Raw genomic sequence first — 22,934 nt, 5'->3', positions numbered from 1 at the left:
AAAATGAAAAAAGTGTGCCACTTCAGAAGCGTATCATCTAGTAAGAGGCTAGACAGAGCAAAGGAAGAAGGAAGGAAGGAAAGGGAGGGAGGGAAGGAAGGAAAGAGGGAGGGAGGGAGGGAGGAAGGAAAGAAGACAGGTTGAGCATCCCTAATCTGGAAACTGAAATGCTCCAGAATCTGAAACTTTTTGAGCAACAACATGACACAAGTGGAAAATTCCACACCTGACCTCATGTGATGGTTTTAGTCAAAAGTTTGTTTCATGTACAAAATTATTTTAATATTGTATCAAATTGCCTTCAGGCTATGTGTATAAAGTATATGAAACACAAATTTCATGCTTAGACTTGGGTCCCATCCTCAAAATGTCTCATCATTTATATGCAAATATTCCAAAATCCAAACAAATCTCAAGTCCAAAACACTTCTGCTCCCAAGCTTTTCTGGATAAGGGATACTCAACTAGTCTTCTCACTTTCATCTTTGCAGCACCTAGTGAGGTACCTGGTAGAGAATCACCATTCAATATTTGTCTCAAAAAATTTGTTATTCACCTCTAAAACGTTTACCTGAGTACAAACAGATGAATCGCACACAGATACCTAGTCAAATATAATCTAGTCAAATTGTACTTCTCGGCACTATAATTTAATTGCTTTACAAAAGACGATTTACAAAAAGACACCACTGCAAAGTAGAAATAAATCATTTTAATGTCTATTTTTTCACTTCTATTAATTGATTATTGATTTCTACACAAGTGTATGCATCTAGTTTGACTTGCTTCATTTTTATTTTCCAACATGGTGCAATCTTCAGCATGAGGTGCACGAAGTACCTTGTTCTCAAAGAGCTTTATCAACTTGAACATTTTCAAAGAGCTCTATAAGGCAGCTCAGCATGGCAGTTTTTTACTGAAATCTCTTATCTGGAAGATGGCAAAATAGACCCGGACCTTCCCGAGCCCACTGGTTGCTTGTATTCATATCACAGCTCGCTTGAGTAAGTGGTAACGACAGAATAATAAGCAGATTGCTCCAAACCCAGCTGGGTGAGATAGCTTCATTTTTGGAAAATCTACTGAATCATGAAAACCTTCCTAATGGTATAATTTGTTCCAGAGTTCTTTTGATACTTAAGAAGGGAAATATTAATCCTTGTGCACAGTCTTTTATTACAAGCACTCTCATTTATGGTATTAGAGTTTTCTTCTCCAGCCGTCATTCTCTGGTGAGGTGACTGACTGTACCCCATGCAGAATCGAAAGCATGAAGAAATCTCCTTTCTTAATCAGAGCTGGTGACAGCCCTCTCATTTCCTGCCAAATGGATCAGACCACACTTTTAACCCTATGGAAAGAAACAGGAATAAAAACAGGATTCATTTTTAAATGTCCTTCCACTTTCCTCCACCCCAAACAAACAAAATGACATCAGAATTGAGCTGTGCAATTTACAGTGTAGTTTGAGATGGTGTGAGCAGGCTGCCGGAACCTTGGCATTAAATGGCCAGGAAGCCATGGCTGCCATAAGGGACTTTTAAATGGCTCAGGAATTGTACCCCATAACGGGAAGACCGACATCTGGCCTAGTTAAAAAATAAATAAATAAAAAAGAATGTTGCCACAGATTATAAGAGCTTTGGTTAATAAATGAGAAACCTCTCATTCCTGGCTAACTTGGATCCTCTTAAAGGAACTAACCATTCAGCCATAAAGGGAGCTTTTTAGCCCTTGTGCAAAGCAGAACCCCACATCAATTCAAATAGCTGACAAGTAAACACTATTTTCCCATGAGGGGAGTGTTTAAATAGGTGCTTGGTAAATAAGTCTGCCAAACAGCTATTCACGTCTCATATCGAATCGCACACTTGTTAACATTTTTATGCCCACTTATAAAATGGAAAAGAGGAACCTGGCAAAAGCGCAAGAAGTATTCTGGAGTGAAATATTAGAATGACGCCTTAGGTGGCATCTATAAATGGTAACTGTTGAGAAATAAATAGCAAAATCACAATCTTGTCTCTAAGCTAAAAGGCATTTTCCCACTCTCCACGCCAAGGCAAACACACACAAACCACACAACACAGTAGTACAAATAAGATTTGGTTTTGATTTTTTTTTTCAGTTCACCTGGTGGCTGCACATCCTCTTGAACAATTCCAGCCCGATTTATAGCTTGTTCCTTCTCTGAGAAACACAAGAGAAAAATCATTCTTTAGAAGCGGGGCGGGGAGAGAGAAATCTTTGTATTTACATGGGCCAATGACATGGGACAATTAGAAAACAGTATTTATGAGTGCTGTTAAATTCAGATATGCTATTATGCAAAGCTTTTAGGTTGTGGAAGTTAGATCCTATAATGCAAAAGAGACTGGGTATTTTCAAAAGAATAAAGAAATCCATACTTCAAAAGAAAAGCTCCCCAACTAACATCTCTTCTCTGTGATCTCAGCATTTTGGAAAGACAAGAAAATGACAACAAAAAAAGAACAATTTTGAAAGAACTGGTGGGCGTGATATCACGAGGGGAAAGCTGCTGAATTGAAGGAAAAAGTACAATTAAGAAAACGATGTAGTTTATATGTCTAAAATGCACTCCACCGAAGGACCAGACTCAGAGCTAAATATGCTATGTTTTTGATAGGAAATAGAGCAGAAAATTAATCTTTGGGTGGGTGGCTTTGGTTTGGATAATTGAAGCTTCCCTAATTGATTGCAGGTGCTGTGCCAATTAGTAAGCGCATTGTAGCGACAGCAACTAAGCCAGTCTCTCTGGAGATGTCCAACAGGCAAGGGCCAAGAAAAATTGGGCATTTCATATCTGTGGGCTTGAAGCACTCTGACACATCTTTCTAAGTGGTTTAGAATAAACCCAAGGTCTGTGAAAACAAAGAGTTATTATTTTAAGTATCTTGACAAACAAATGACAGCTTTTCAGGAGAAAGCCTTAGAGCCGAAGGACGTTTACCACTAAATTATAGTAATGAAATGTCGTAATCGGACCTTTGTTTTAATCAGGCTGACAGTGTTTCTTTAAATACACATTTAGCTCTTATTTAGTATTAGGCCATTTTCTTTACTTTAGCCTCTGGATTCTCATAAAGTTACACAAATATAAAGGTACAAGAAACAGGGTTTGGCCAAATCTAATATTCATTGAACTTGTTTCTCTAGTCATGTGACAGAAAGTCAATCCTAAATGACCGACCTGATAGTTTTATCAATACTAAGTTTTGCTGTGGCAAATAAAACACTGGGCAATGGGGATTATGGGAATCCTGATATCTAAGTCTAAGAGGGATGTAGAGACCACATAGGATACTCAGGCCTATTACAGGCAACAAGCGGCCTGATGCTTTCACTGTTCGTCTCTGAAAAGTAGCGGGTGAATGGCAACCAAGATTCTCTCAAGATATATCAAAAGATTTCTTCCATTTAGAGTGGATATTATGGAGCCTCTAAAGTGTTAGACTTTCTGAAATAACTCAACAAAAAAGGTGTCCTCATTTCTTAAGACATTAAATCATTGTAGAACTGAGCCCCACCATCCTATAGACATGTAAGTCTCAAAGTATGGATGTCTCAAACATGCTCTTGGAAGATGCCAACATGTAAAAGCCCACAGTCATCAGTCTCGCCAGGAACGAAAATAGAATTAATTTTCTATATCTAACTAAAAGGTCTATTTTCTGATACTATGGAAGAGGGAAGATTTGAGTTTTAAAAAATCACTATCAGAAAGCATTCTAGACTTAGAGATTTCATAAAATCAGACATCCTGGTGTACCAAACACATTCTCCAGAGGCAGGTACTGCAAGGCAAAAGAAGCTGGCAGACTGCCAAGCATCAAAGGAACCTGACTTTTGGTGGCAAGGACCGAATGCCTAATTGTGTTCTAACCTCTTATGATGCAATGGAGAACCAAGTGAAAAGAAAGAAATCCCTGTCTTCACACTTTCTTGCTAATTGCTAATGAGGCTGAAGCAAGGCTGAAGATTTATTTTAAATAGACCATAATCTCTTTATAATCCTTGTCCTAATGCAACCACCTCTGTAATTTGGCTTGGTCAGGAAATTTAAACCACTTTGCTGAGCCAGTTCCTACCAAATGATAACCAGGTATTAGCATCCTATCTACATCCCCTGGTTCTTTAATCCATTAATGTTTTATAAATACTCTAAGGCCAAAGCAGTCTTATGTAAATTCATGATGTAACACAAAGACACTTTATTTGTGAATGCAGAATACGCTAAAAGGAAAACAGAAACGAGTCCCTCACGATTTAGCAGTTCATCTTGATTGAGGTTGACAGTAAGCTGCTATTTCCCTATCTTTGGAAAAGAGCAAATGCATATAAACCTCAGGAAAAGGGTAATGGCAGAAGTCAGGGGTTTAACTATGTAAACAAATCAGGATAAGCTTATTACCAACTTCACTAGTGAGCACATTTCTATCAGGAGTGAAATGATTTAAACCTAAATATGGCACACTGGGTTAAAAAACTCCCCACTCCAGTGTCTCAGCAAGCCCGACTCTGCCCCCTGGTGCTAAGGCAGTGGTGTGATCTGTAGTTTTAATTGAGGACGTTATCTCTAGTCCAGGGGGAAAGTGTATTATTAAAACTAGTAATACATGCAGACCGGCTGATTTTTTGTATGGTAGTAAAAGAATCTACCTAATAATGTTTAAGTCTTTAAAAACAAAAACATATCCTTATATCAAATGTCCACACCGGAAAATACATCAACTGTGTGACTTGTTACTTGAACATTCACAACAATGCAAACACTGCAGGATACTCAAGCCCCAGCTCCTTCAGCAGTCTCAGGATTATTCGTTGAGGGTGCTCTAGTGGAGGACCAGCAGATAGAAACCTAAAATAAAAAAGCAAATGAAAGCTGGTGCAAGGTATGACCTTGGGAACCTACCTCCCTATTTCTTCCTGCCAATAAATACTTAAAAGCAACTCTGCCGGGCACAGTGGCTCACACCTGTAATCCTAGCACTTTGGGAGGCCGAGGCGGGTGGATCACCTGAGGTCAAGAATTCAAGACCAGCCTGGCCAACGTGACGAAACCCCATCTCTACTAAAAATACAAAAATTAGCCAGGCATGGTGGCGGGCGCCTATAATCCCAGCTACTTGGGAGGCTGAGGCAGAAGAATTGCTTGAACCTGGGGGGCAGAGGTTGCAGTGAGCCGAGATCATGCCACTGCACTCCAGCCTGGGCGAAAGAGCAAAACTCTGTCTCAAAAAATAAAAATAAAAAATAAAATAAAATAAAAGCAACTCACAACTTGAATTGTGACAAATGGCAAAATTTGAACGTGGGCTGTATATTCCATACAAGTTGAATATCCCTTATCTGAAATTGGTTGGGAACAGAATTGGTCTTGATTTAGGATTTTTTTCAGATTTTGGAATATTTACATATATATATAACAAGATATCTTGGGGATGGGATCCAAGTCTAAACATTAAATTCATTTGTTTCACATACATCTTATATACATAGACTGAAGATAATTTTATACAATGTTTTTAATAATTTTGTGCATGAAACTAAATTTATATTAAGTACTTATGTGTGGTATTTTCCACTTGTGTCATTTTGGAACTCAAAAAATTCCAGATTTTGGAGTATTTTCCATTTTCAGATTAGAAATGCTCAAACTGTAATAGCACTGTATCAATGTTAAATTTCCTAGATTGGAAAACCGCATTGTGATTACATAAGAGAATGCCCTTGTTCTTTGGAAATACAGGCTGAAGTGTTTAGGAATGAAAGCTCACAATGTCTTTAACCTACTCTCAAATGGTTCAGCAAAATAACAGTAATAATTATAATATATAGTACATATATCTGTGTATATGTATGTATCTGTATGTTATATATAGGGGGAGGAAGCAAATGTGGCAAAATGTGAACTGGTAAATCAAGGTGAAGGACAATATAGGAATTTACTGCACTGTTCTTGGATCTTTTGTCAGTTTGAGTTTCTTTTATTTATTTATTATTTTTTGAGAAAGAGTCTTGCTCTGTCACCCAGGCTGGAGTACAGTGGCGTGATCTCGGCTCACTGCAACCTCTGCCTTCCAGGTTCAAGTGATTCTGCTGCCTCAGCCTCCCCAAGTTTGAGTTTCTTTTTTCACTAACAAAAACCACATAACTGTACAACACGCATAAGAAAGTCCAACACCATTTTGACTCTTCCATGGTGATTATTTCAAAGAAGCTATCTTTTAAAAAGTAGCAAATATAAAATTTTTTCCAAAAGCTTTTCAGTTGCTTTTGTTGCTGCTGTTACCTAGATACATACACCATCTGCCTCTGGGGTATTCCAGAACTGGAGGTTCACTGGTGGCGAGTGTGAGCCAGGGGCCAAGGGGAAGCCATATGACCGCAGCAGCAAGTGCGACCCAGTTGGCTGAGGGGGACCAAGTGGCCACTTGAAGCACTGCACTCCTCCCAACAGTGTCAACAGGTCTGTTTCCTCACCAGAGCCCGGTTGAATCCAGGGAACTGTGTAATGCCAGTTAGAAAACAAGACCCAGTCTGCCTGTGCATTTCATTCGATTATATGGTGAAAGGACTGAAAAGCATATTCTAAGCACCTGGCATGTCACAAGGAAAATGCTCTTACAAGGTAAGAATTCTTTCTGCATCAGGTGATTTCCAGTACCGTGCGCTGCCTAGGCTTAGCCTCCTTTCGGGCAGGGGCAGCAAGGTGCGGCAGAAATCAACAGGACTGAGAAGCAGCAGAACTGAGGCCTCACAGCTCTCCCCTGTGGCCTTTCACTTGGCTGGCTGTTGAACATTCTTCACTGTCTGCAGGCATCGTGAGGCAGGGCATTAAGTACAGGCAAGGTCAAGGGAGTTAGGGCCTAGTGTCCACCCAGCAACTAATGTGCTGAGTAACCTTGGACAAGTCACTAAATGAGGGGATGGAAATGAGCTCAAGCCCTTTCTGGCCAAACCCTGTGATTTTATGCTTCTGAACATCCAATTAAAATTTCAAATGAAGAGGATAACAGAAAATGATCTTATTCTGTCTAATTTCACAGGCTGGCCTCAAATGCATGTTATTTGTAAAAGGCCATATTCAGGGTCACTGTCTAGTTCTAGGAAACAAAGACAGATTAGCCATCTGTACTGTTCCCTAACTGTGGCCTCTTCAGACCAAACACGCTATGCCAAACAGGGTGAAAGCTAAAAAGCGTCTGGGACTCCCTCCAGAAGTACAGCAGAACTGTACCCAGACTTCTGGTTTTGGGTCACTGACCCACTGATGCCATCATCTGTCCAGCGCTCATTTCAGTACTTGAGGTATCATGTACAGAACTGCCTTGTACTCCACATAACACTTAGGAAAGCCTTGCTAATTAAGTTAACGAAAGAGCTGAAGATCATGCTGAAGGCCAAAATGAAATCCAATAAGGCAGTCTGGTGACAGTGGCTGCCTGCTCTGCAACCATGGAAGATCTCCTTGGCTTTGTTTTACCTAAGCAGGCTTCCCCTTCTTTTCTGCTGCCTGTATGCTTGTTCCAGCAGAGAACCTGGAACATACCTGTCCCCATACCCGTGCTGGCACAGGTGAAGGGCCCGGACTGATCTGACACTTGGCTCTACACGGACCGCCTTGCCAGTTGCTGGCCCTAAGTCTTGCTTTTACTAGTAACCCAGTTCTCAGGGACTAGGCTTCTGCCCTGTCCATCCAAGAATGACGGGCTTCTGCCCCATAGTCTCAGAATCCTGGGGAATGAAATGTATGAACGACGGTCAGGAGAGAAGGCCTAACAAGAAAGGCTAACAGGAGTGGCTGAAAGGCAGGAGCAAAACAGCAAACCCAGGAGGACCTTCCATGGTGGAGAGGCCCAGGGAAGACAGTGCTCCAAGGAAGGAGAGGATGGCCTAGAGTTGGTGCCTCTTACTCGTAAATGACCTGACTTCCCATGTCACAAAGAGAATAGACGCCATCACCTGGAAGTGCCCGCAACTTGCCAACATCAAACCTAGATATGGCAGCATCCACATCATCCTTCCTCCTGAGCTGGTGGAAGAGGTACCTTGCCTTTGGTCCAAGGCTCTTTCCTCTACTTGAGCTCAGGATCGCATGTCACCTCCCACTCTACGGACTGTCTTCTCTCTCCAGCAGCTTTCTCTGTCTAAGACTTTCTTGGCCCTCCATCTCTTCCAGCCAAAACTAAAAGAAAACTCTTCCCAGACCCTGTGACCTGCTGGAAACTTTGCCATTCTCCTCTCCATACAGCCAAACATCTATAAATAGTCAACTTAATACACTATTTACTCTTCAATCCACTGCAACCTGCCTTCTGCCTACTTCCAAACCACTGAAGGCATGTTTAACAATATAACCAATCACTTTTAACTTATTTCTGTTAAATATAATAGATATTTTCACTTATCTCTTTTATTGTCTCTAAGCAGCCTAACCCTGCTGACCACACTCCCTTTTCATGAAGAGCTGTCTTTATAGGGCTTGTGACTGCAGCCTCTCCTGGTTTAAAACCTGTCTAGCCACTCCTCCTCAGTCTCCTTAGAGGGCCTTTCTCTTCCTCTGACCCCCTATGCTTCAGCCCTTCTGACACTGGTGTTACCCAGCACACTGTCCCAGGCCAGCTTGCCCCTTACAATCTTTGAATGCTGCCTGGGAACCCTTGCCTACTGCAGTGACCTGATTCCCAGCCACGTGCTGATGATGCCCCATCTCCAGCTGCAGCTCACATCCGGCATCTCAGCCCCAGATCGGTATATTCCATTGTCTATGGGAAATCTCAAAGAGCACATCAGCTACCTCAACTTCAAAAGCTACCTAAATGCCCAAAAGCAAACTAACTTGTCTTTTCACCCCTAAAACCAATTCCTTCTTGTGTTTTCTAGCTAATGACCAGCATCTCCATCTCCTCAGCTGCTGAAGCCAGAACACTGGGTGCCATTCTCCTTCTTTGCCCCGTGGCTAATCAGCCACAGACCCCTGTAGAGTTTACTTCTTTTCTTTTTTTTAAATGAGACAGGGTCGCGCCATGTTGCCCAGGCTGGTTTGCACTCCTGGACTCAAGCGATCCTCCTGCCTCAGCTTCCCAAAGTGCTGGGATTACAGGTGTGAGCCACCATGCCCACCAGTTTGCTTCTTAAATATGGCTCCCAAATGCAGTCACTTATCTCCACTCCCATAGCCACCACTCTGGTTTAGGGTACAGTCACCTCTCCCTGAGGTCACAGGAAACACGGCCTTCCTGTCCCCAGATTTGACCTTTCCAGCTTCTAGTTAACATACAATCAATCAGAGTGATGCTTGTAAAGACTGAATATGATCACTGCTCTTACTAACATACAGTCCTGTGTCCCACCAACTGTGGGAGTACATTCTGAGAAATGCGTCCTTAGGTGATTTCATTGTTGTGCAATCATCATAGAGTGTACTTGCACAAACCTAGACAGCGTAGCCTACTATACACCCAGGCTATGTGATATAGCCTATTGTTCCTAGGCTACAAACCTGTACAGCCTGGTACTGTACTGAATACTGCAGGCAACGGTAACACATGGTAAAGATTTGTGTGTCTAAACATAGCTAAACTAGAAAAGGTACAGTAAAAACACTGTATAAAAGATTTTCCAAATGGTATACCCAAATAGGATATTTACCTTGAATGAAGCCTGCAGGAGTGGAAGTCACTCTGGGTGAGTGAGTGGTGAGTGAGCGTGAAGGCCTAGGACATTACTGTACACTACTGCAGACTCTATAAACACTGCACACTTAGGCTACACTACATTTATTTTTTAAAATTTCTTTCTTCAGTAATAAATGAACTTCAGCTAACTTTTCTACTTTATAAACTTCTGAATTTTTAAAACTTTTTGACTCTTATAATAACATTTAGCTTAAAACACAAACATCTATAGCTATACAAAAATATTTTCTTTCTTTATATATCTTTATTCTACAGGCATCTATTTTAAAATCATTATTTTTTTTTCCTTTTTAAACTTTTGTGTGAGAAACTAAGATACAACACATATATTAGCCTAGGTCCACACAGGGACGGGATCATCAGGACATCACTAGGCGACAGAAATTTCTCAGCACCATGATAATCTTATGAGACCCCTGTCATACATGTGGTCTATCGCGGGCCAAAATATGATACAGCACATGACTATACTTCAATAATCCTCCTCTGGCTGGACTTCCAAGACACCAAAGGGTTATTGGAGCGCTGTAATTAAGCAAGTGAGATGATCAAATTTGGATGGCGTGACAAACTTTTCAAAAACCACAGCAGAAGACCTGCAGTTCTATACATTTTCCAATAGACAAAGACAGTTTCCCAGTTACAAATTCTTACCAAAGAAGTAGTAACAGATGTATGTCAGAAGGAAGAAAACTGAAGCTAGAAAGGAGTGAGATGTAAGAAGCGTCAGTGAGTAAACAACGCGGGTGAAGATAAACAGTCAGTGACCATATACAATAGTGATGGTGTTAATTGATTTGCTGAGTCATAGGCACCAGGCAGGACAAATATATTATGTCAGGTGCATGGGACAAAGGCTAAGGCATTATAAGGACCTTGTATTGTTCAAGGGTAAAGATACTGACCAACTCTAAACTTTAATTACAAAAGAACAAAAATAGAATTTAAAACTTTCAAACTAGTTAGCGGGAAGAGAAAAATAAAGAAGGCTTGAGGCAGAAAAGAAGAAAAAAGGAAGCATAGAAATAGAACAGAAGACCAGGCACAGTGGCCCATGCCTGTAATCCTAACACTTTGGGAGGCTGAGGCGGCCGGATTGCCTGAGCTCAGGAGTTTGAGACCAGCCTAGGCAACATGGTGAAACCCCATCTCTACTAAAATACAGGAAAAAAAAAAAAAAAAAAAAAAATTAGCCGGGCGTGGTGGCATGCGCCTGTAATCCCAGCTACTTGGGAGGCTGAGGCAGGGGAACTACTTGAATCCAGGAGGCGGAGGTTGCTGTGAGCCGAGATCTTGCCACTGCACTACAGAGCAAGACTCTGTCTCAAGAAAAAAAAAGAATAGAAAACACAAAATAAGGTGAGAAAAATAAATGCAAATATATCAGTAAATAGAATAAATGAAAATTAATCCAATCCAATAGTTAAAAGAGATTATCAAGTCGGATTAAAATATCTAGTTTATGTTGGTTTTAAGATATTCACATAAGGACAAAGCCTGCATGTACGAGGAGAGAAACAGATAAGCTAGGAAAATATTAAAAGAAATCTGGACTGGGTGCAGTGGCTCACACCTGTAATCCCAGCACTTTGGGAGGCTGAGGCGGGTAGATCACCTGAAGTCAAGAGTTCGAGACCAGCCTGGCCAACACGGTGAAACCCCGTCTCTAGTAAAAAATGCAAAAAAATAGGCGGGCATAGTGGTGGGCGCCTGTAATCCCAGCTACTTGGGAGGCTGAGGCAGGAGAATTGCTAGAACCTGAGCAGTGGAGGCTGCAGTCAGCTAAGATCACGCCATTGCACTCCAGCCTCCAGCCTGGGCATCAACAGTGAAACTCCATCTCAAAAAAAAAATAAAAAAGGAATCCGGTAGCACAATAAAATCAGATAAAATAGAGATGGGGAAGAACAGTGGAGATAAAGAGAATTCTTATATAATGATAATTAGAAAAAATTATCCAGAATATTGTAGATTGTATGCACCTAATAACATGGCCGCAGGACATCCAAATACAAACAGAATTAAGAAGCTTGCTCTGTAATTAACATACACAGATACAGAACTCTGTACCCAACAAGAGAATAGCCACCATTCCAAGCACACAGGGAATATTTACAAAACTGACCTGTACCAGGCCCCAAAGCAAGTCTTGACCAGTGTCAGAGAATCAAAATCATATAGTCTACATTCTCTGACCACAAATGCAAATAAGATAGAAACCAGTAACCAAAAGTCACCAGAGAAGACCACGGTGGCTGCTAGGTAGAGAATGGGTAGTAGGTGGGACACAATGGAAGCAGCTCAGTCCCAGGAATGGGTGGAGCGAGGTGGACAGGACAAGGGTGGGAAGAGTGCGATGGAAGTTAGTGACTGACCATGTTGTTTGGTTAGGTGCAGTCCACAACCAGCACAGTGCCAGGTACCCAGCGACTGCTAGAATCCAGGTTTCTTCTAAAAAAGAGAGTGAGATGCTAAATAAATATTAGTTGAATGTGTTGGAATGAGCTGAAGCTCCAACCACACAGTGGGTTTCCATGACCTGATCATGAACACCTCACCCTGGTTTACTGCGAGGTCAGCCAGCTCCAGGCCTATCCACCTGCTAAAATCTCCATGTCTCACATTCCTGCCCTTGTGGCTCATTATTTTGTAAACATTTTAATAAAATGTCTAATATAAGACTATACTAGGTGTTTCCACACCTGTTACCTCATTTAATTCACCCCAAACCCTGTAAATTCAATCCAGTGAACTACACTGCTACAGATGAGGAAACAGGCAGGGCTCAGAGAGGTGAAGTGACTTAGATGAGGGTCATTCATCTAGTAGGCTATGCAGACACTCATCTCCCCCATTGCCTTTTCTTGCCCCCTTAGACAAGCAGTATGCTGTCTTGGTTTAGGGATTAAGGATATTAATTCAAGTCCCAGATCTGTGACTCATCAGCTGTGGGTCCTTGTGTAAGTAATTTAACTGTTTCGCACCTCAGTTTGTCCACATATAAAATGGGGATGATGATCATATAGCAGCTGCCACAAAGGGCTGTTATCAACACTAAATGGGTTAATATATAGGAAGTGCTTAGAGAGTGCCAAACATATAGTTAACTTCCCACAAATATTACCTGTTCAGCAATATTTACCTGTTTAAAAGAATCAGTTGCCGGCACTGAAGGCAAAAGCTGTGTAAACGCTCTGCCCATTACAAATGTTACAGCAGTCAGTTTGTAACACTAGCACTTTGGGAGGCTGAGGCAGGAGGATCGCTTGAGGTGCGGTGTTTAAGACCAGCCTGGCCAACATGGCAGAATGCTGTCTACTAAAAATACAAAAATTAGCCAGGACTGGTGGTGCATGCCTGGATTCCCAGCTACTTGGGAGGCTGAGGCACAAAAATCACTCGACCCCAGGAGGCAGAGGTTGCGGTGAGCCAAGATCATGCCACTGCACTCCAGCCTGGGCGACAGAGGGAGACTGTCTCAGAAAAAAGAATCAGTTATGATCCCTAGAAAAGAGTTGGCCAAATTAATCAAAATGGAACCAGAGGCCGGGCCTGTAATCCCAGCACTCTGGGAGGCCAAGGCAGGTGGATCACCTGAGGTCAGGAGTTAGGGACCAGCCTGGTCAACATGGCAAAACCCCGTCTCTACTAAAAAATACAAAAGTTAGCTGGGCATGGTGGTGGGCACCTGTAATTCCAGCTACTCAAGAGGCGGAAGCAGGACAATTGCCTGAACCTGGGAGATGGAGACTGCAGTGCGCCGAGATCAGGCCACTGCACTCCGGCCTGGGTGACAGCGGAAAAAAAGAAAAAAAAAAAAAGGAACCAGAAAAGTGGGAAGGCACAGACTGCCTTCCAGTTAAAAATGCAGATATTATAGTTACATTCACTAAATGTTCACCCACAGATGAACATCACCTGATTTGTCTGTCTCAAGACATTCAGACAACCACAGATTCTGGAGTATCCCTAAAAGACTGTTGCTGGGATACACAGTACAAGCCCACATCTTGACCATTTCATCTCAAGCAGGGTTTCTCAACCAAGGCACCACTTGAATTTTAAGCTAGGTAATTCTTTGTCATGGAGGTCTGTCTTGTATGCACTGCAAAAAGTTTACCAGTATCCCTGGCATCTATCCACAAGAAACCAGTAGCAACACTCGACCCCCCCCATCCCAAGTTGTGACAAGAAAAAATGTCTCCAGATTGAGCCAAATATCCTGAGGGGCAAAATCACCCCTAGAAGAGAACCACAGCTCTAGTTTTCGAACTGACTTTTCCAATGGGATGCAAAGCAGACCCTTTGTCCCAAGTTCTAGTGGCCTTAATATAATCGCTGGGGCAGGCGTCCGGTGAAGAAGGATGGTGGAAACAGATTCCACAGGGCTTCACACAGCCCACCTTACTCCCACGCATGGTGCATGCAGATAAGCTGGAAGGCAGAACACAGTGGCCATTCCAGTCTTGGCTGATGACAAGAAGCTACAAGGAAATCTGAGTGTGCACAGACTGCTGTAACATTTGTAATGGGCAGAACGTTTACACGGAGCTTTTGCCTTCAATTCGCCAAGCTTTCAGTGTCTGTTAATATTCCCAAGGGACAGGGTTGGCCCTCTTCCATCTTCAAGATGATTCGGGTTTCCTGGTGAACAAAATGAGCCTCTAATGTCTAATATTTTCTCTCTGACAGATGGTTTCAGATGTATCAAAGTGCTAATCCTTGCTGAGGTATAGGTCTCAAGGAAGAAGGGTTTGGCTTTTAGAATGATAGGACTGGAATGATTAAGAAGGAAAATTACTCCCAGGATATTCACCATTACCATGTGAGCAATCGGCTTAACATGAAGGAAACCAGCAGAATCGGAAAAACAATTTGAGGAAAAAGAAGAGAAAAAACTAAAAACCCCAGGTTAACAGTTTGGGTTTGAAACAGTCCCACTCAAAAAAAACATCTTTGGGAGTGGAAATGAAGTGCAGTAAAAGCACCTTTCCACTCAGGAGGATCAGGGTTCCATCTGGCTCCCCCAGTCACCATTCCCAGCCTGGGTGCTTGGCGGAGGCTCTGGACAGAGGCCTGGGGTTGGATATATTTGCCTTGTCACTTACTTGCTGTGTGACCTTGGGAACGTTATAAAACCTCTGAGCCCCAGTTCCCTCATTTGTAAAATGGGCATGTTTTACATATATACTTCAAGGTGAGCTTGTGCAAATGAAACGATCCAACATATGCCTAACCTGACGTATAACAGGCACTCAGTGAATTTTAACTGTAAATATGAACTGGTACTTAGCGTCGACTTATGTGAGGGCTGCTTTCATATACATGACCACCTGAGTCTCACAGGAGGCTCGGCATTTTAGCATAGACGATGTAGCCATAAACATTCACAGATGAGGATACTGAGGGTCCTAGAGGTTGAGCAACTTGTCCACGGTCACAAAGCTGCACGTGGCAGGATTCGAACCCGGCTCTCCCTAACCCTCGAGCCAAGTTCTTTCCACGGCACCACGTGGAGCTCACAGAGGGGGAGGTGTGTGTGTGTGGGAGGGTCAGGTCACCGCAAGGGGTTAGAGATCACTCACTGTACTCCTCCAATCTCATTAGGGGCCGGAAGTAGATGGGATAGAAGGCGGCGCCGATCAGGGAGATGAAGCCGCCGAAAATGAGCGCGGTGCGCAGGTTCCGGGACATGGCGTCAGGCCCCGGGCTGCCCTGACCCGCCGACCGCCCCGCACTCTCGGAAACCAGGCTACCGACTGCCGGGCCGTGACCCCGCTCGGAAGAGGTGGAGAGGCTTTCGCTTCCGGGCCTTGAGGGAGGGACGAGGAGGAGGGGCGGAGCGGAGAGAGAGACAGGGGTGGAGTCAGAGGCGGGGCCTCAGGGCTGGGAGGGGCGGGGCCAGGAAAGGGGTGGGGTCACAGGCGGGGCCTCGGACCCCCACCTCCGCCTTCCCCGGGATTCCGTGCTGTGCCGGCCGGGCGCTGGCGTTGGATTGAGGTTGGAGCTGTTTTGCTGCGCTCGATTCCCGCCGGCCCTGTTCTGTCTGCTTTCCTTCCTTCGGCCCGGTTCCTCCCTCAGCACCTCCACCCAGCACCCTCCAGACCTCCTTTACCATCGCCTTCTTTACCAGCCAGCTTTCTCGTCCATCCCCCGTTAATTTCTTATTTAGCGACTGTCCGCCGTGCGCCGGATGCTCCTGTCGCTCGCGCAATTAATCCTTGTATGTCTGCTTAGTTTACAGGAGAGGGAACCGCGGCTCCGCCGCGCGGCTTTGGACGAGTCACTCGTCCTTCTTGAGGGAGGTTTGTACGTATGAGAGACAAAGGGGCAAATCTCTGGCCCGAGAGGGCCTGCTGGGGGATTCTAAAACCGGAGCCGCGGGGCTTCTGCACCAAGACTAGCCTAGGAGGAACGTTGTTTCAGCATCCGAGCTACTCTCTTTTTCCATCCCATCCTCTTTCCCTCCATCCCATCCTCTCTCCCTGTTCCCTGTGCTGGGATGCCTTAGCCAAGGCAGAGAGCCAGCGTCCGGTCCCATCCATGGGGCCACGGGGCGCTTCTGTATTGTCTGGGGTGGGGGGCCACTGAGGACAGATACCTGTTTCCTCTTCCTCAAGTTGCCGTCCTCCGCCCTCTGCACCACACTGCCCTTACAGGTGGGCTGTGCCTGACTATGACCTGCCCAGGGATACTGGGCAGCTGAGACACAGATTCCTTGGGCCTCCGTGCCTTTATAAATAGGAATCATGCCAGCAGCTGGGCCTGGGGAGCAAAGAGGATATCTGTCTTGACCCTAGCAGCATTATTTAGGCCACAACAGATCTACAAGCATTTCAAAATAGCTTGGAGAGGACAGATTTCCTCTTTCTTTGTAATCTTGTAGTTGCATCAAGCTACCGTCTACCTCTGTGGCTCTAGAAGCATGTAAATCAGTTATTTACTCTTCCCAGATTCATGGACTATCTGCCATGCCCCAAACACCAGGCAGAGTGCTAAGGGGACACAAAGATGAATAAGATGTGACCCCTGCTCTCTAGGATCCTGTCGCATAGATGAAGAGATAGAACATATCCATAAAAAGATAACTAATGACCGACATGGCCTGCTGCCGACACGTGTTATGGTCCTGCGGGCTACAGAAATTCAGAGGAGGAAGACAAATGACTGCAGTGTGGCAGCTGCTCCTTGGGCACTTACAGGAGCTTGTTAGGGTGAGGACAGAAGACTTCATAACACAGAGGGAACCTGTGATACCGGCTTTATATCACACGATAGAAAATACCCAGGTGAGGGCCGTGGACAGTGGCTCATGCCTGTAATCCTAGCACTTTGGGAGGCTGAGGTGGGTGGATCATGAGGTCATGAGTTTGAGACCAGACTGGCCAGCGTGGTGAAACCCTGTCTCTACTAAAAATACAAAAAAATTAGCTGGGTGTGGTGGTGCACACCTGTAGTCCCAGCTACCCGGGAGGCTGAGGCAGGAGAATAGCTGGAACCTGGGAGGCAGAGCTTGCAGTGAGCCGAGATTGCACCACTGCACTCCAGCCTGGGTGACGGAGTGAGACTCCTTCTCAAAAGAAACAAAAAACAAAAAGAAAGAAAATACCCAGGTGCAGTGGGCATCTGTCATTTTATCAGCCCAGTGGCCACTTCTCTTTTTTCTGTGAATAGTACCCCAAGTATCTTTCTGGGACCCACTCTTTCCCCACTCTTGGTCCATGAGATAAGCTAGGGCTCCCCATCTTCATCCTACTTCTTCCCAGCTCTGAGAGTTAAGCATAAGGGCCTGACCAAGCTTCCTCGTCACAGGGATTGGTTGGCCCCCAGGACTCAGTCTTAAGGTTAGTATTGATTAGGACTCAGTCCTGAACACCCAATGTAGTTGCATCCTCCTGGCCACATGACCCAAGTTGAGCCAACCATAGTCTATCCCAGCTACTGGAAAGTTGGATTTGAACTTGAGCGAATGAGACTCAAGCTACTGGGGGCCATAATTTAGGGACTGAAAAGGAAGTCAGTACAGCAGAAGGAGGGCTGAGAGATGGGGAGAAATCAGATGCTAATGTTGCATTTGCGCCAGATATATCTCAAAGGAGATCTACCCCAAGACTGCTCACTAACATGAGCAATAGAGTCCCCCTTTCTCTGAAGCCAGTTTGAGTTGGGTTCTGTCTTTTACAACAGAAGGAGTTCCAGATAAAATCTCTGAGGATGTGACTCCACTTGGATAACACCTCCCTGAGCTGCAAGGCAAGGATTACTCTATTTTATAGATCTGGTCACTGACAGCCAGAGACCAGAACTCTCCTGAGGTCACACAGCATTGGCCAAGGTCTTAGCTCTTGTGATGTCTGATCTGAAAAGCTCTTCCATGAGATCTTGCTGTCTCCATGAGCAAGCTTGGCAGGATGGCCAGCCAAGCCCTGCTCACGGGCACCTGCAAGCCAGTAAGGAGGGTTGCCAGGAGAATAGAGCATCGTGATGAGGTACTGGGAGTGCCTCTAAGGCAAGGACAAGTCCATTGTGGCAGACGAGCCTCTCCCTCTCCAAGGTGATGTGCCAAGTGACTCGTGGTTTCTCTTGTCTCCTTGATGCTGATCTAAAGGCATTAGTTGACCAGCAGAAATGATTAGGCCATCTAGATCATTTATATAGATAATTGACATCACCACACCAGAAAACAGTTACCTATCACTTAACTTGCCACTGAGTCCTGCCAAATGCAAGGTCATCTCTTTGATTCCAATGTTTTCCCCATTTCTGAGAAAACCACACTCCTCCAGTTTTTCTTTTCCCTCTGACCTATCAATTAAATCAGCAAATACTTATTGTGTGCCTACTCCCATGCAAAACATTGTACTAGTTGATTGGGAACACAGAAGGAATCGTTCAATATTTGTGAATTCAGTAATGGTTCATTGAGCCAGGCACAACATGCCAGATGCTTTTCAGGTGCTGGTGAACACAGCAGTGAAGAAAACAGCAGAATCTATTGTCCTCATGGTGTCCACAGTCTCGTGGAGGGATAAGATGCAGTAGAGGCTAGTAATTGTTTTTTGGCCACCCACTTTCCCTTAATAAAAGCTCCTGATGTCTTTTGGAGAATGATCTCTTATCTTGGCATTTTTGGATGGACTACAATTTCAGGGGCCTTGTGTATTCCTAATCAATGCTAACATCAAGATTTGTAGAACACTTGCCCTCTATAGTCAGTATCACAGGTTTGCTCACTTTGTGCTCACCAATACCTATGGATAGGTATCCTTATATTCAGAGGGGGAAGCTGGGGCATACAGAGAATGACTTGGTCATGTGGCTGGTAAATGGCAGAGCCAGGATTCAAACCCAGCCTGGCTAGTTCCAGATACTGCTCTTAACCACCAATCTATAATGTTTTATGATGTCAGGGAGCTTGGTTGCCTGGGTGTGGGGATGATCCAGCTGGATCATTTGGTCCAATTGTTCTTTTTCTCCCAGAAATAAGGACGAAGAAGACAGTGACGCAAAGACGGACAGCATTGTTGCAGTAGCTGTCTTCCATTGCTAATATTCTGATGTGATCATCATATACCTCCCACTTGCCTGTAATCCTGGAGCTTCCCTGGTTGTTTCTCCTTGCAGTCTGATTCTTGAGTGTTCATTATATTCTGCAGGCCACCCCATATGCTTCCAATAAAGTCCCTTTGGACTTAAGTTAGAGTCAGTTTCAGTGGCATGCCACCAGGAGTGCTAATAGATACAGAAACTAACACAATTACCTCCTACACATGGCATGGATGAAAGCACTTGGGGCTTCATCACTGTGCTAATGTTTGGGAAAGGCAAAGGAAGTTTGAGTTTGGGGGAGCGTATTTGTGTAAAGGGAGAGAGAGCTCCAGGGATGTAGGGAGATAGAATGCAAGTCAGATATGTCGGCAGTCCTAGGGTGCATATTTTCATCTCAATCACTGGGGGAAGAATTGGGTTGGGCTCCTCTCTGGCACTTTCTCCTTCTTCCCTTGGATGTGAAGATTGAATGCTTGCAGGGAGCAGACTGCCAGTGGTGTATCTCACAGGGTTCAGACAGACATCAAAGTTAATCCGCTGTCTGATCTAAGCAAAATGATGATGAGGGTTTCCTGGGACAGCAGCTTTACTAATTGTGGCACTGCAGCCTAGCGAATGTATTTTTAGAATGTTGTGGATTCCCAAGAAATAATGTTACAGGCTGTAGAAAAACAGACTTGAAGCTTGGGGCTTGGAACAGAGTGGGATATCATGCAGAACCTCTGGGCTGGTGCTGCTGAGAATAAGAGAGTAAGTGGGGAAAATGCTTCTCTGTTTTTATGGGGTTCTGTGACTTGCTGAGTCTCTGCCTATCTATATAAGTATATATAGGTTTTTCTTCTTTGACTCTTTCCATGTAAGAGATTTCCCCAAAATGTCCATCTCAGCTAATCTCTTGCTATGCTCTGCACCCCGTAATTTTAACTCATGTCTTTATGACTTCCAGACTATTTGCTCTGCTGAACTCCAGTGTCACTCGCCTGGTGGACAGCTTCAGGTTCAAGGCTCACTTGCTCCTACTCCTCCTCACTGTCGTTGACCTTGGCGTGACTTGAGTCCTCATCAGCTCTCCCTTCCTATGGCTTCCTAACTGGTCTTGTGTGTCCTCTTCCATCAGTAAACTGTCTTATTCACAGGGTGATATGGTTTGGCTGTGTCCCCACCCAAATCTTATCTTGAATTGTAGCTCCCACAATTCCCACATGTTGTGGGAGGGACCTGGTGGAAGGTAATTGGGGGACGGGTCTTTCCTGTGCTGTTCTTGTGATAGTGAGTAAGTCTCACAAGATCTGATGGTTTTATAAAGGGGCGTTTCCCTGCACAAGCTCTCTTCTCTTGTCTTCTGCCATGTGAGACGTGCCCCTCACCTTCTGCCATGATTGTGAGGCCTCCCTAGCCACGTGGAACTGTAAGTTTATTAAACCTCCTTCTTTTATAAATTGCCCAGTCTTGGGTATGTCTTTATCAGCAGTGTGAAAACAGACTAATACATAGGGTGATTAAAATTACCTTCTGAAGACATAGATCTGGTCCATCACTGTCCTGACCAGAGCCTCAAGCTATTGTCAACAAGTCATTAAAGGCACCCACTGCATCCATGCGCCTCTGCTGAGTGAAACAACGGTTCTCTGTGTCTAGGTTGCTGTGCTCTGTGCCTGTGGTCACAGCTGATGGAGCCATGTGGATGTCTGACCTGAACCAGAGTTAAAGGTCAAAACCTCTGCCTAAATGGAAAATGGGCTGACCTAATCAGATTTTCTGTTTCTGGAACTTCAACTGGAAAACCAGGGAGAATCAGGAGGTCAGCAGAAGGAACAGACGGTGGACAGATGCACAAAGAAACACAGTAGCAGCTCGAGGGGAGCTGTGAGTAAGCCGTGGTGATGAGTCAGCAGGAGCTGTGAGAGGAAAGCTCTTAGCGAGTAGATGGGTTGGGAATTGCCTGGGAATACAGGAAGCAGAGAACACTGGAGGGAATTAAAATGAAGATCCACAAACTCCTCCTGCTGAGAAGTAACAAGATACCTCAAGCCCTACGATTGCCTGGGATTCATTTATTCATTCACTATTTTTACCATTTTTGTGGAGCACCCACTATATGCCAGGAACTCTTGTAAGCATTATACAAAATCTTTGTTATCATGGAGCATATATTGTAGTTGGAGAGGCAAATGATAATTATATATATCATTTTTCTTTTTTTTTTTTTTGGAAACAGAGTCTCACTCTGTTGCCCAGGCTAGAGTGCAGTGGCGAGATCTTGGCTCACTGCAACCTCCGCCTCTCAGGCTCAAGCAATTCTTGTGCCTCAGCCTCCCGAGTAGCTGGGACTACAGGCATCTACCACCACGTCCAGATAATTTTTTGTATTTTAGTAGAGATGGGATATATATATATATATATAGAGAGAGAGAGAGAGAGAGAGAGAGACAGGATCTCACTCACTCTGTCGCCCAGGCTGGAGGGCAGTGGTGTGATCATGGCTCACTGCAATCCCCAACTCCTGGGCTCAAACCATCATCCTACCTCAGCCTCTGAGCTGGAAGCATAGGTGCACGCTACCACACCCGGCTAATTTTTTGTATTTTTTTAGAGATGGGTTTTTGCCATGTTGCCCAAGCTGGTCTTGAACTCCTGGGCTCAAGCAATCTGCCCACCTTGGCCTCCCAAAGCGCTGGGATAACAGATGTGAGCCACCGTGCCCGGCCAGATTTTTTTAAAAGGCAATAATACCGTGCTGGGAAGAAAAATAGAGCAGGCAAGAGCACTATGGCGGGAGGAAGCAGTCGCTCTTGAGGAGACCACAGAGACCTGAGTGAAGAGGAGGGAGCCATGTAAATATCTGGAAGAACAATCCTGGTGGCAAGACTCATGAGTGCAAAAGTGCTGAGCCCAGAGTGTGCTGTTCAAAGATCAGTGAGGAATCCAGTGTGGCCGGAACAGAGTGAGTGAAGGAGGCAGTGAAAGGCAATCAGATCACTGAGGTAGCAAGGGCAAGGGCACCATGCTGTGGGCCTCACAGACCATGTGAAGGGCTTAGGATTTTGCTGTGCCTGTGATAGGAAGCCACTGGGGGAATCTTGAGCAACTTCCAATTCCAGTGTCTCTCTGGGAGGTCCAGCTGCAATTTAGTTTTTATTCTTTCCACAGATTCTTGTGTCCCTAACTCGTAAAAATCCCATTGTTTCCCATAAAGCCTCTTTACCTGGAAGAGCAGAAATGAGTTTTCCTTCCTGGCAATGAAAGGAGCCAGCCCCCAAAGCCACCATGATTGGGAATGAACAACCATCTCAGCTTGGCTCTAGCCCATTTCTCCCACCCCCTACACAGGCAGCTCTGGTCCATTTGCCAGGTGCTGCCTGCAACCTACGTTTACCCCACTCTGGGTTCTGCTCTAACTCATTCCTCTCTTTAGAATGACCTTCTCCTGTGAGTCTCCTGTCACGACCTTGCCTCCAAGGATATTCTCAAATCTCACTTCTTCTAGCAACCCTTCCATGATCACTTGACTTGAAAAGAACTCTCCTCTCCTAAACTTCTGTTTGATTTATCTATGGCTGCATAACTAACTATCCAAAACTTAGTGCTTAAAGATGAAAACAACAATTGTATTATCTCTTGCAGTTCTGTGGGTTGACTGGGCATTCTTCTGCATCACAAGGT

The 22,934-nt window shown here is 44.5% G+C and overlaps 1 protein-coding gene across 4 annotated transcripts; it reads right to left on the bottom strand.

Annotated features, from left to right (window-relative positions):
- Positions 1-697: 697 nt before the first annotated feature.
- SMIM20 (small integral membrane protein 20) lies at positions 698-15,625 on the bottom strand. Of its 4 annotated transcripts, none has more exons than XM_054553790.2 (5): positions 15,308-15,548; positions 12,098-12,173; positions 4,781-4,879; positions 2,134-2,190; positions 698-1,351 (listed from the first exon to the last, which is right to left on the bottom strand). In XM_054553790.2, exons 1-5 carry the CDS (start codon positions 15,414-15,416, stop codon positions 1,333-1,335), a joined length of 360 nt encoding a protein of 119 aa, XP_054409765.1. In that variant the 5' UTR covers positions 15,417-15,548; the 3' UTR covers positions 698-1,332. The 4 variants fall into 4 exon arrangements, 3 of the variants coding, with proteins under 3 accessions (XP_054409765.1, XP_063579412.1, XP_063579413.1); XR_010139635.1 differs by having other exon boundaries at positions 1,291-1,351; positions 4,738-4,879; positions 15,308-15,547; XM_063723342.1 differs by lacking the exons at positions 4,781-4,879; positions 12,098-12,173 and having other exon boundaries at positions 15,308-15,625.
- Positions 15,626-22,934: the final 7,309 nt, after the last annotated feature.

Source organism: Pongo abelii, chromosome 3 (genome assembly GCF_028885655.2).
Source record: "Pongo abelii isolate AG06213 chromosome 3, NHGRI_mPonAbe1-v2.0_pri, whole genome shotgun sequence".
In the NCBI taxonomy this organism is placed as follows: Eukaryota; Metazoa; Chordata; class Mammalia; order Primates; family Hominidae; genus Pongo; species Pongo abelii.
This window is presented reverse-complemented; position numbering and strand designations above follow the sequence as displayed.